The following is a 14,028-nucleotide window of genomic DNA, read 5'->3' on the forward strand; positions in this document are numbered from 1 at the left end:
ATGCATCAACGCTGCAGCTCTCCTCTGGAGAACGTGAGGAAGCCCGAACCCTCAGTCAGGACAATATGTGCGTTTTCAGTAAAGGGTATTAAAAACCCATTGGGACACATTGTTTCTCCATAGTTAATGAGTTTGGTAATCTGCGAGAGATTAGTGGATCCATCAGACTCCGCACAAATGTCACATTTTGAAAGGTTCAAGCTGAAGTGACAGACACTTTCCTGCTGTCCTCATTTTGGGGGTTATTTTGATAAACATGTAAATAAAAAGATCCTGTTGTCACTGACATGTAGCTGCTGAATAAAACAGGAGGTTGTAAGAAGACAAACCTTCACACTCTGTATCACAAATGGTGAGAAAGCAGAACAGACTCAATTTAGTATTTTAAAGGTTCTTATATAGTTACAGTTGCAGTCTGTGGTTGTGTAAAAACATACAAGACAAAGGGTAACAAATAAGAGTGAGTATTTTTTATCAGTGTTTTGGAGTCAGGAGATATTTATTGCAAAATTTCAGCCTAAACTAGCAAAATATGTCGTCTATCACTTCAGATTCAGACGTGTTCTACATTGTATCTTTTTCATGTATTCATTGTATTCTTTTTCGAAAACTTGCTGCATAATTGTGAACTACGCTATATTCAAGTAAAGTTAAAAATGTAAAAACATATTGCTGTCTCCTATCTCCTATATAGTCTACATTCATACACTCATAGTGAATGAGTCCAGACTTCAGTCCAGTCAGAATTAAATTGTTTGTTGACACTGAGGCCATTCAAACAGCTATCTACAACAAGTAAGATTATGTTTTCATGACTTTTACACTGAACATGACTTTAAAAAATCAGAACTGTCCTTTTATTGTGCTCCTAACTACTAATGTGCCTTAAAACCGATGCTGATGTCGTTTGTGAGCCATTTTCCAATTTTTTTGAGGCTGTATTGTATGCAAACAAAATAATGTTGCATAAAATATCAAACCTGTGTTATTTTGAAAGAGATAGAGCACTCAATAATTAGTAACTACTGGTAACTTTTAGACATAGAGTCAGTTCAAATAAATACCAGACTATCCCTATACTTTCTGCACTTCAAAACTCAGCTTATCTCTTCCTTTTTCCACTGTTAACACTCAGTCAGCGGTCTACATGAACAGACTGGGTGAGAGTTCACCTCGCTGATAAAAGACCACATTTCCCATGATGCCACTGGACTGGCTCGTCAAAGGAAGTTTACTTTCTGCCCACAGAGGACCTGAAAACACAGCTGATATCTAAACCCACGTCTCTCAGTTGTCAGAACAAATACTTCGAGTGCAAAGTTTTATTTGTTTTTTGTTTGTTTGTTTGTCTGTTTGTTTGTTTGTTTGTTTTCTTGTTACAAAGTTGCAGCGAGTTTGTAGAGTGTGCTGTTTGTGGTGTGGAGCTCATTCCTTCGAGGATTGCAAAAGAAAGGGGGTGGTGTTTCACGGAGATTAGTCTCTTTATGCTTTTTCACGTGAAAGAGCCTTTATAATTAGACGACGTTTGGAAAGAAAGCTTGATACACAGCGAGGCGAAAGACTTGTGTCGCACAGAGCTGTATTTGTGCATGCAAACATGGGAACCTATACACTACCAGAGGGATTCACGGACTTTGACATGTTTGCATTCGGCTCTGCACTTCTTGTTGGGGGTAAGTTAGATTTAAGCAGGTTTCTCCAAAGAGTACAGCTTGCATAGCATCAGAAGATGTAACAGTCCCTGCATTACATAGTCACTTTTTCTATGTAATGTAAATAATACAAAAAAGGTCCTTAAACTATTAGAAATACTTGTTTGCAAGCTTTGTGAGCCATAAAGTTTAGAATAAAACCATGTTTATGAGACTGTTTTGCAGTGCTGATGAAAGTCTGGTTATGTGACATTTAAGGTATAATCTTTGACTTTTTTTTTTTCCATTTTCAGGCCTGCTGGGGTTCTTCCTCAACATCATCAGCATCCTATCCTTCCTCACGGTGAGGGAGATGAGGAACCCCAGTAACTTCTTCGTCTTCAACCTCGCTGTGGCCGACATCAGTTTGAATTTAAACGGGCTCACAGCTGCTTATGCAAGCTATCTCAGGTAATAATCAAAAGAAAGCACTATTATCCTACACACACTTATGTTTTTGTTGGGTTTTTTTGGTGCAAAAAGGTGCAAAAAGTCTGCAAATTTACAAAGACAAAATAAGTCCAAAGGTAGACATAAGATCTTCTGAGAAACTGTTTACTTGTAGTCCAACATTATTAATCATTTTAATGTAATACATTTACATTAAGTCCACATACAGTATATAGGCTGTCCATGATGTGAGGTTGTAAGTAAGCATTGGCAAAAAAAACCAAAAAACTACTGCTTATTCTGTTGAAAAGTCTTACTGCTGTTTTATTTTTAAAAAAAAAGAATACAGTCAAAGGAATTATAACACAAGTGTCTTTGTCTCATAGGTATTGGCCGTTTGGTCAAGAGGGTTGTAATTTTCACGCTTTCCAGGGAATGATTTCAGTCTTGGCCTCCATCAGTTTCATGGCTGCAATCGCCTGGGACAGATACCACCAGTACTGCACTAGTAAGTTAAAAAAAAAAATCACCACTACTGCACAAAAATCTACATTTAGGTTGAATTTGCCAGCACATGCGAGAATCACAGAAAAGCTGCAAGAAAAGCTTTTTTTTTTTTTTTACCATTGGTCCCTCAAATTATTTCGTTTTGCAGCCACATATAGGGCTCAACTGAAACTCAATGGCCTCTCTGTTGAAGGTGATTTATTTTTTCTTTTTAATGGACTAATCAGCAAAGTTTAGCCTCCAAATACTTGTTCCACTTCTTCCAAATGGCCTTATTGTGCACATTTAATTCCAATATGTAGTACTCAGCTGGAGAAGCTAATTACGGCCTGGTAAGAATGTAGTTATGAAATCGAATGTGCAGATGTAATTGGATGTAATTTGGTGAGGATTATACACCAAAAGCTCTCATGCTCTATAAGATAATAGCAAGGAAATCTTTTTAGTTCAGCTTTTTTAAATAAAGAAAATTAATTAAACATTAGTTCCAAATATTTAAAAGACAACAGTAGTTCTTGTAGAAGTAATTCCTTTTTCTTTTATGTTATATAAGCATTAACTTGTCCTGGGATGTTTCATGTGGGGGAAAAAATGTGTAAAATGTCTTTAAAGGTAACAAACTAAACTAATTTTTCTCATACAGTTGAACACATGGACAAACTGATCATAGTGCTTGGATCTAAATGTGATGAGGCACTTCAGTGTGTCCTGTCACCTAAGGAGGTTTTAGGCAACATACTTCAAAACCGTATTTATTTTAGTAAGAGAAAGGAATTTTATGCAAACCTATAAATCCCTCTGCTTGACTGCTTTAAATCTATGGCTTCACTGAACAAGCAAAAAGAAATGACTTTCCGTGCACGTCCACCGCAGTCATATGACAAGTTAATGCATTTACTTTAATGCTTTCAAAGAGGCCTGTTCTCTTTAAGTGAACACTCCAGTTCCCACATAATCACAATAGATGAATTCATGCATTTCTGCAGTGTATTAGGCTTGACAGGATTAGGTTTTCCCTGATGGATTTGCTAAAGAGTGCATAAAAATAGAAGCTCTTTTTTTATGAAGTCCCATTCTATTGGGAGGAAAAAATAAATGTGTGTAATTGAGTTTGAATTGGGCGTGATTACTTTGTCTATAACTGCTTTGAGAGGATTTTTGTTGTGAATTAGTGCTTTAGAAATAAACTGTAAAAAAGAATAAACTGAATTAAACATATATGCGACACATGCAATAACCTGGTATGTCTTTGTCGTAGAATTTCTGACAGAACTCTGCAAATGCACTCGCTGCTACTTTTTTTTAGTGAAAACCTACAAAATCTGACAGCATTTTAGTGTCATGAGCTACTGAACAACTGTAGTTTTAGCATTATATTCCCTTTATGTCATAATCAAACATCTTAGCTGAATTTAAACTGTTTATGTGCACTTTTTTTCTGCAGGGCAAAAGCTTTTTTGGAGCACAACTATTACAATTTGTGGCCTCATCTGGCTTCTCTCCGTCTTCTGGTCCGCCCTTCCACTCATGGGATGGGGTGTCTATGACTTTGAGCCAATGAGGACGTGCTGCACGCTGGACTACACCAGAGGAGACAGGTGGAGTTACATAAAAACAGGGGTTATAAGGAATCCGTGCTCTGATGAACAACTATTTATTCAAGTCACTTTTCTCTCTGACAGGGATTATATCACCTACATGCTCAGTCTGGTGTTGCTTTACCTGTTGTTCCCATCGATCACCGTGATTTCATGTTACAATTCCATCTACAAGCAATTCAAAAAGGTCCACCATCACAGGGTAAATATGCTGCAGCCTTTTTAAATCCTCCACAATATCAAAAAGGTTAAAACCTTAACTGAAACATAAACATACTCATGACTTTTAAATCAGTGGGGTTGCTTTGATTTTCATCATTTCTTAACCTTTTTTTTGTCTTCTCTCAACAAAGTTTTACACATGGAGAGAAAAGACCCTGGTAGCATTTTTTTTAAATTAAGCAATAATAAAAACAATATAACAAATAAAACAATAAAAATGAGTAATGAGCTGCAGGACAGAGCATTGTCATTAAAGGCTTTGTATGTGATTAGTCTGAATTTTTTATGTGAATCTAATTTTTACATGAAACCAATAAAAGGAGGCCAACTCTGGAGAACTCTGCTGCTTTTAAAACCAGCTGTCAGGTTTTCCAGGGAACTAGTTGGATGCCCAGCTAGAACAACAGTCCAGAAGTCAAACTAAAAGGAGACAAATTCCAGTATCTTACAGGGGTATGACTGTTAGAAATATGTACAGGAAGAACAGAACTGGTCCAAGCTCAGAACCCTGTGGAACACCACAACAAACGCTGAAAGGCATAAATGATAAGAGTGAAGCTGTACAAACTGGAATTTATTGGATAAATAAGACCTAAAATAAGTTCAAATGTGTTTGTTTAGATAATGCCTCTAAATAGCTGTTTTATAAGTTTTTGGACATTGGACAAGGTAATTTTCTGTTTTAGCTTTATATCGTATACATCGAACCCACATTGTAACATGTAACACAATGAAATCAATTTTCTAGTTCAACACCAGTTTGCCCTTGAGGGTAATGCTGATGTGCTGGGGCCCCTACATCATCATGTGCGTCTACGCCTGCTTTGAAAATGTGAAACTCATCTCCCCAAAACTCCGGATGGTGAGCGCTTGTTTTATTTCATTCAAACACATAGAAGAGGAAATTATATTCAAAACCAGTTTATATAGTAAACCATCTCACCATATTCTTGTATCAGCAATAACTTTTTCCTTGACTGAAAATAAGAAAATGAAAATCATTTAAGTGCCCTCAAAACGATGAAAATGCTTTTGTTCATGTCTTGTAGGTGCTTCCAGTGATTGCAAAGACAAATCCCTTCTTCAATGCTCTCTTCTACTCATTTGGAAATGAGTTCTACCGAGGTGGTATTTGGCATTTCCTCACCGGACAGAAGATTGTCGAGCCAGACATCAAGAAGTCCAAATAAAAAAAGAACCTCAACGTTCTGTCCAACTATTAAGTCCGTCCTTTGCCTTCACCATAGGTTTCTCATACATGCATACTAATATATTGTAAACCGAACAATGTTAAAACATTTAGTTGACTGTACAGATATTTTCACCCCCTTTAGGACAGTAGATGGAGCTCAGGATCGTGTTTCTGGCTGCAGCTTTAACGCCTCATGCTGGATTGGTGCATTTTAAACTTCTTTTCCCAGCAGCTTGGCTTTACGCTGCGGTGCTCCTCCGTCCATGATTAACTCGGTACACAAACACTGCTTATCTGCTGTCTGCTTTGTTTCATGAGGCACTTGGTGACGTCATTCCTATTTCAGAGGAGGAAGCTTTGACTGTGTTAAGACTGTATTACACAATTACACAGCACCCACACGTTCACCTGAGGCAACGTGAGACTAATCACTTTCCTAGGTACAGTAGCTGATTACTGAAGTGCCTTCACTAGGAATAAATCACTAATTAGTGCTTTACAGTTTTGTATATCTCACATTACTTTACCTCCAAATACATTTGTATTTAGCTGCTTTTTTTAATATCAGTTTTATACATTCCATTGTATAAAAGCAAAAGCAGAGGCCTTTCTAGTCAAGAGAAATGGAAGACTGGCTTATTCTCTTCATGCACTTGAGTAAAGAAATGTGATTATATTTGAAGAATTCATCGAGGAGCGAGCCGTCAGACCTTTAAGGCCTTAAGATAAGCATTAGGAAACTAAAAATACAACTGCAATGTGGAGGATTTATTCTCAGCTGACTTGGCACTGAAATATCTTTTGTTTCTTTTTCTACAGTCTTTTTTGAAGTAGGGCACAGAAACGGGTTCTAAGCTCCTAAATCCACCCACTCCATAAATAACCCACAGTGGGGCAAAGTGTCTGTCACACTGACCTGAAGAGGGCAGTCATCAGCAGGTAAAAATCCACTCTGTGAAAATGTTGGCTCATCTTATCTGAAGTATATTGTTATGAGCAGGAGTCACACGGTATTAGAGCCTGAAATGGTCAATATTTAAATCAGAAGTTAAACCCACACAATAAAATTAGCCATATTTGTATGGATTTGGCTATATTATTACTGCTGTAAATGATTTCAGCTGTACTTAGATGTCGCTACAGATTAAAAAAAATCAGTATTGTGTCCTTGTATTGTTTTTATATATATATATATATATATATATATATATATGTTTATGAATGTCTGCAGAGGTTTATCTTGCAAGAAAATGCTGAAGTTGCAAAACAGTGACTTCCCTGGAGAGAAGCAGACTCAGGGATCCTATTGCAGAGCTCAGTGTTGGATTTCCCTCCAGCACACGAACAAGCTGCTCATTAGTGGGCATTAAATGTTTGGTACACTCACATCCTCTTTCAGATTTCTGCTGCACCCCTTCCACCTGCATTCATGAGAGACTGGAGAATTCACCAGATATCAGATTCTTGGAAAGAGCACTACCTTTGGCTGACCGCTGATTAGAGGATGTGTGGACCAGTGATCTAATTTTGTCAAAGCTGAAGATGGAAACAGTCTCTACACAATCACAGGAAGACGGAAGAAAAAAGAACTTGTCACAGACAGATTAAGCCTTAAGCTTTTAATGGACTGGTTCTGGTTAAAATCAGCCCACTCAGCTGAGTAAAATTTTAGACCCGTATGGTTATTTTTCTTTACATAAAACACCAACACTGCAGTAATTAAGCATCACATTTGCAGCAAAACTGTCAAACTAAAGACAATTCTGAAGGATCAGTAGTGTTAGAAATCATTAGTTATATTTTGTGGCATAAGAATATTAAGCTTTGGAAAATACAGAGAACTTTTACCATTTTTCTCCTATGTTTGCTTAGTCACCCCAACATGATTGTCTTATTAAAAATAAGGGTAAGATGCCCTAATATAAAAGCTTTTCCTTCAGTGGCATTAATTAAAGTCAGTTGTAAGTAAATAATAATAAGAACGAATCTCTTTTTCCTTAATAGTCAAATTCAGAAATATTTAATAATTTATATATTGAAAATAAATCATTATTAGCTATTTGAATTTGGCTGCAAAATAGGAAAAACCTCCTCAACTTTTCAGATTCTTGAAACCAAAGCTGCTTTAGAGTTTGCTTTGTTTTTAAGGTAAACCCAAATTTTCTAAGTAAAATTTAATTTATCCATGTTTTCTTTAATGAAAGGGTCACATTTTCATCACAAGTTTATTCAAACACTTCTCATTTAACTCAATATTTCTTTTTGAAATTATTCTCTAGTAATTCATTGGGATATTTTCACTATTTATTCCTAAAACCTTCAGAAGGAGTCAGTTACAACCCGTACCTCTGTTTGTTTGTTGCTGATGATTTTAATTGTCACGACCTTAAAAATGTGCCAAACAAGTCAGGACGGCTTCATAGTATTTAAACCTTTTATAAGTTTTAGTTTCTGAAAAGCAAAGAAATACAAAATGATTAATTAAGGACACTTAACACTTCATGGTTCTAAGTAACAAAACCATACAATGAAAAAATTTAAATAAAAACATTAAATGGAGGGGTGGGGTATATTTAAATTTCCAAATGCCAAAATAACCAATAGCATTTTGGCCTAACAACAGGTCCTCTTTAGAAAATGTCTGAGTAATGAGCATAGGACAAAGGTGAACACTACTTAGAGAGGAAACAAACGTCAGAGTAAATCCTTTGAACATTACACAATAAACTTCACAAGTCAGATTATATCACAGGCTGGAAAAAAATACATTTAAAAACCATGATCAGCTTCGGCATGTGTTACGTAATCCTGCATGAATTGTTGTTGATCATGGTTTCCAAATCAGCAATGCTCACTGAAAATTTGTCTAAGATGTGACCGACACCTGCCAGCCATTTTTATTTTTATATTTTTCATTTGCATCATAAGGTCACTCATCAACGTTCTCCCTCACATCACATGAAATGCTATGTCCTTTCTTATAAATCAACCTTCAAATCAACTCTTTATTCTGCATTTTTACACGAATGACTTAAGAGAAGTTATCCATCCATGCAGCAACTCTGCAACATCATTCATCGAATGTGTGTATTTTAAAAAGCCATATTATGGCAGAAATATAAGATTATAATATTAAAAAACTGTTTATGTAACAGCAGCTGCAGCGCCAAGCCTCTGTCATTAGTAAAATTGGGCAGTTTTTCCTCATGGCGTGTTAATCTTCTGTGTGTTTGTCACGCTGCCCTTTCAGCTTCAGATAATCTGCTGAATACAGAACAGCATCCGTTACAATCTACTGTATAACAGTTAAAATGACAAAACAAATAAAATGTGCACACACACTGAATGAAGTGTAGTGGGTTGGGTTACATTATTGGTTTTACTGGAATTAGTATGTGATGCTAAAAGGCTAAATACAGACATACATAACTCATTTAAATTTTACTTAAACTATATAAATGTTTTATGTATTAACAAATGTCACTGCTATGCTGAAACTGTTGATACATGGTTGTTTTCTGGTGCAGAAAGCAGTTTCAGATTATGGATTTTTAAGATTCAAGTTTTGTTTGTTTGTTTTTTTCCCTATAATATTTACAGTATCTTCACTTAAAAACAAAATAGTGATTCAGATTGTTAAAAAGAATAAGCATTTCTTTGTTTGCTTACATGGTTTACCAGTTTAAATGCTGCAAAGAACAGCTGTTTGAAAGCAGGGTTGTTCTGAAAGTTGGGTTCATTTTCTCTGACTGCATTAATGTGTGCAGGAGGGTGGGTGCTGTCATCTGTCTTTACTGCCCTCCTCTGGCAAAACTGAGAAATTTTGTTGGAGTATACCAAAAATATATAGATGAATAAATGAATCATAAACTACAACTACAGCTGTCTGAACAGTGACAAAAACAACAAAAAATGAAGGCCTAACATTCCTCAAAAAGTGCTTATTACCCACCACTTTTTATGTCAGAGTTTTAGATTATCTTATGAAGAGAAATGACAGTTATAGCCATTGTTATAAAACTTTTAAAACCACTCCAATTTTTAGCTCAGTGTCAGTAAAACTGATTGAGTTAAAACCATTTTAGTGTTATCTAATGTTGATTAGCTGCAACAGCCATCTTAAATGGGGTTGACTCCAGAAGTTATTCAGTTGTAAATAGACATTCAATGATTACTTTTTGAGAGTTTCATTAAAATCTGTATACATTCAGTTATTTTGCTAACATAGTGACAAACAAACACCCACAGACAAAGACAAAAACATTATCACTCTTCTACTTACAGTGCTGGAAACCAAAAAAAAAAAGAAAAGGAAAATATTTGGATACTTTACGGTTCACTGTTTGTGATTTTACAATAACATTTGTCAGTTTTTACATACTTATACTATTTAAAATATAAACTAGCTTTTACGAATAATGTTTGGTTTTTCATTGATTTGTCATTTATCAGGTAAACAAAAGATAGCAAAGTATGTGTACCTCTGATTTTCAACACAAGGTGTCGCTAGTGTCTAAATAAACATGGATCTATATTTTTCAGTCCGTCTTAGACTCAGTGAGTGCTTTATATTTATCCCTTACATGTTAATACGTCGCTTTAAATTTTTATTATATATGAATTTAGGAGTTGAGATTAAAAAAAAATCTCCTCCTTCGTTTTTTCTGTAGAAACGGGAGCTGTTCAGAACTCCATGGTGCTGAAATCCCCTCAGCTTCTACAACAGGTTCATTAAGTTTGTGTCTGACAGTTAATTAATAGGAACAACCAGTGGTGAAATACTACACTAAGCTAAACTAAACTGAATGAATGTTTAACTTGAATGCTTTAGCTTTTTTATCGTGTTCAACACTTTGGCATTAATGTGGATGAAATATATTCATAAACATTACAAACAGAGACTGGATCATTGGTAATAACTCGATTATTGCTCATATGCTATGTCAATGTTGTTACTGGATTTGTTTGTTTTATTTACTTTCAGATAGTGCCTCTGATTTTTTTAAATTATTTTTTATTTTGTGAGATTTATACATGTCAGGTTTTTCTTCAGGGAACGTTTCCCAACTTTTTGTGGAGTATGTTTTTATCATTTTTTAACTTATTAAGATATGTGTCTTTTTAATTTTAAATACAGGATGATTTCTTATTTTAAGGGACAGTTGGTAACCCTATCTCCAACCCAACCACTGGGTCAAACTTTTTGACCCAATATCTGGTCAAACCAACCCAACAGTTTTAATCCAGCAATTGAGTTAGCAAAATAACCCAGCAGTTTTTAGTGTGCACAGTCTTCATTTTTCAATAAGACGAAATTAAAGAGCTACACTAAACAGGAGGAAGCCTTTTGTCTTCATCTTCCGCTCCTATTGGTCCAAGTGACTGCTGCCATGGTTGAAAATTAACATAAAGAAGGCAAGTGGCGAAGGGATCCACTTGGGGGCAAGCTGGTGATGCGTCACAACTCTTTAAGGAAAAAAAGAAGGGGGAGACAAAAAAGGGACCAAAATAGCGCAGAACCTGCGGGTTAATGTGCGCCAATGGCCACCAAGTCAATTGTGGTCTCAGAGAGGAGAGGGAAAGGGTCACAGGTGATTGAAGGCATGAAGGATGAGATACTTTGAGCACCACGGTGTTTGAGGAGAAATAACTATAATAAAAAAAAACTTTGCATGGAAGGATAGTAGAAAAAAAAAACAACTCTGCCAAGCAGCAACATTTCACCACGTCACTTCTCGGGAGATCATGAGACAGCGTCGGACGTGGCGGAGCCGCGGACGAGTTGAGGAAGCTGAGGAAAGCCATCTCCACCGATGAAGGAGTTCATCTGCGCTTCTCCCTTTACGCACAGGCGAGGTGAGGACGGAGAGCATCACACCCATGTAGAGAAAACACCAACGAGTCATCCGAGGTCTTGAAAGACAGAGAGAAGCAGAGAGAAAAGCACATCTACAATTTTTGATCTTTTTTTTTTTTCAATAAAGGAGAGGGAAAGAAGGGGAACAGCCATGGATGGAGAAGGAGGACCGTCCGGGCTGGCCAAAACAGCCGCTGTCAAACTGTCCGAGATGGGAGAAAGAACCAAACAGTTCGGCTCCGCGATGAGAGACCCTCACCAGCAGAAGAGGATCATATTAGTGATCGTCTGCGTGGCTCTGCTGCTGGACAATATGCTCTACATGGTGATCGTGCCAATTATCCCGGACTATCTGGCTGATCTGGAGACTGAGCAGTCAGAGCACGTCCACGTAGTGTTGCACCCCAACACCTCTTCAGCCAACAGCACAAGTCAAGACAAAAGCAACAACTTAGACATTCAAATAGGAGTACTTTTTGCTTCCAAAGCCATCCTGCAGCTCTTAGTCAACCCCCTGTCGGGAACTTTTATAGACCGAGTCGGATACGACATCCCTCTTTTGATCGGACTCACAGTCATGTTCGTGTCCACGTGCATTTTTGCTTTCGGGGAGAACTACGCGACCCTGTTCGTGGCCCGGAGCCTGCAGGGTCTGGGCTCAGCTTTCGCGGATACGTCCGGGTTCGCGATGATCGCCGACAAGTACACGGAGGAGACGGAGAGGAGCCGCGCGCTCGGCATCTCGCTGGCCTTCATCTCCTTCGGGAGCCTCGTGGCGCCTCCTTTCGGGGGCGTCCTGTACGAGTTCGCGGGCAAAAGGGTGCCCTTCATCGTGCTCGCCTCCGTCTGCCTGGCGGACGGCTTCCTGCTGCTCACCGTCATCAAGCCCTTCTCCAACAGAACTCGAGACAACATGCCAGTGGGCACCCCCATCTACAGACTCATGATTGACCCCTACATCGTTGTGGTGGCCGGGGCGCTCACAGTGGCCAACATCCCGCTTGCCTTCCTGGAGCCCACCATCGCCAACTGGATGGAGACCACCATGCACTCCTCCCAGTGGGAAATGGGACTCACTTGGCTGCCGGCCTTTTTCCCCCACATCCTGGGAGTGTTCATCACAGTCAAACTGGCAGCAAAGAACCCACACTTGCAGTGGTTCTACGGAGCGTTGGGGATGGTGATCATAGGCGCGAGCTCCTGCACGGTGCCCGCGTGCAAAACTTTCGGGCAGCTCATCGCGCCACTGTGCGGCATTTGCTTTGGCATCGCGCTGGTGGACACGGCGCTGCTGCCGACGCTCGCGTTTCTAGTGGACGTGCGTTATGTCTCCGTGTACGGCAGCGTTTATGCCATCGCGGATATTTCATACTCCATCGCCTACGCCATGGGTCCGATCGTAGCCGGGCAGATCGTGCACAACCTGGGCTTTGTGCAGCTTAACCTGGGCATGGGTCTCGTCAACGTGCTTTACGCGCCGGCGCTGCTGCTGCTGCGCAACGTGTGCCAAATGAAACCGTCCTACTCCGAGAGGGATAACCTTCTAGATGAGGCTCCGCAGGGGCTGTACGATACGATCAAGATGGAGGAGGTGAGGGCTAAAAAGAAGGGCTACAATTCGGCGGGGAACTGCCTGCCAGTGGATGAGAATGGGTTCGACCCGTTCAGAGCGCAGCGGTCCGTGTCTGAGGAGTCCTCCGGTCTGGAGTACACCTAAATCCAGCAACAGGAACATTCCCAACGATCAGACAGGCTTGTTCAAAATGAGTGGTTTTAACTTTTATGTCTGTACCGATGTGCAATATTAACACCCAATCAACAAAATCATGATTGTGTGACCCATTTGCCAAAGTTTTTCTTTCTTTCTTTCTTTCTTTCTTTCTTTCTTTCTTTCTTTCTTTCTTTCTTTCTTTCTTTCTTTCTTTCTTTCTTTCTTTCTTTCTTTCTTTCTTTCTTTCTTTCTTTCTTTCTTTCTTTCTTTCTTTCTTTCTTTCTTTCTTTCTTTCTTTCTTTCTTTCACTGTGATAACATTGTGTCGAACAAGTCTATATGTGGAGTTTTTGTGAGAGATTTTCTCAGAAGTTGTTGAATTTGTGTGTATTTGAAAAAAAAAGAAAATCTAAATTACTGTGCGTACTCGAGATTATGTGGGACCAACTTCAAGCAGCACATCCTCCCCTTCAGCACAAAATAGAATCTATTTTTAGTCTCCAAGGAAACTTTTTTTATGTGCACATCAAAGGCCTCAGTTTATTAGTGAATTGTCCAAAAATGGTGAAATCAAAATGTTTGATATTATTTTTCAGAAGCTTTTTGTTGTTTAAATGTATCATAATAAATGGTTTTGTACATATGTGGATAAATGCACAATGTAAAATGTTTACGTGGGAAAATGTGTGTGTGTGCGCGCGCGCCTGGGGGTGTAGTAATATTTTGTCAAGACGTAGAAATCAGTCTCCTGAAGATGAACATATGTTGTTTTAATAAATCTCTGTTATGATCTGTGTTACAGCAGTGGCTTTATTCTTTTTTTTCTAATAGAATAAAATGTTTTTATTTTTGTGTGAAAGA

At 38.3% G+C, this 14,028-nt stretch overlaps 2 protein-coding genes across 3 annotated transcripts; both read left to right on the forward strand.

The window, feature by feature from the left end:
- Positions 1-1,220: 1,220 nt before the first annotated feature.
- rgrb (retinal G protein coupled receptor b) lies at positions 1,221-9,476 on the forward strand. 2 transcript variants are annotated; one of them, XR_003040358.2, is made up of 8 exons: positions 1,221-1,673; positions 1,946-2,102; positions 2,468-2,589; positions 4,033-4,186; positions 4,271-4,388; positions 5,157-5,270; positions 5,458-6,539; positions 7,000-9,476. XR_003040358.2 is itself a non-coding variant. In XM_017434066.3 (7 exons), the coding sequence occupies exons 1-7, from the start codon at positions 1,598-1,600 to the stop codon at positions 5,596-5,598; spliced, it is 882 nt and encodes a 293-aa protein (XP_017289555.1). In that variant the 5' UTR covers positions 1,221-1,597; the 3' UTR covers positions 5,599-6,765. The 2 variants fall into 2 exon arrangements, 1 of the variants encoding a protein (XP_017289555.1); XM_017434066.3 differs by lacking the exon at positions 7,000-9,476 and having other exon boundaries at positions 5,458-6,765.
- Positions 9,477-11,014: 1,538 nt separating this feature from the next.
- slc18a3b (solute carrier family 18 member 3b) lies at positions 11,015-13,957 on the forward strand. The gene is made up of 2 exons (XM_017435003.3): positions 11,015-11,456; positions 11,585-13,957. Exon 2 carries the CDS (start codon positions 11,609-11,611, stop codon positions 13,172-13,174), a length of 1,566 nt encoding a protein of 521 aa, XP_017290492.1. The 5' UTR covers positions 11,015-11,456; positions 11,585-11,608; the 3' UTR covers positions 13,175-13,957.
- Positions 13,958-14,028: the final 71 nt, after the last annotated feature.

The sequence above is a fragment of the Kryptolebias marmoratus genome, linkage group LG17 (genome assembly GCF_001649575.2).
Source record: "Kryptolebias marmoratus isolate JLee-2015 linkage group LG17, ASM164957v2, whole genome shotgun sequence".
Taxonomy (NCBI): Eukaryota; Metazoa; Chordata; class Actinopteri; order Cyprinodontiformes; family Rivulidae; genus Kryptolebias; species Kryptolebias marmoratus.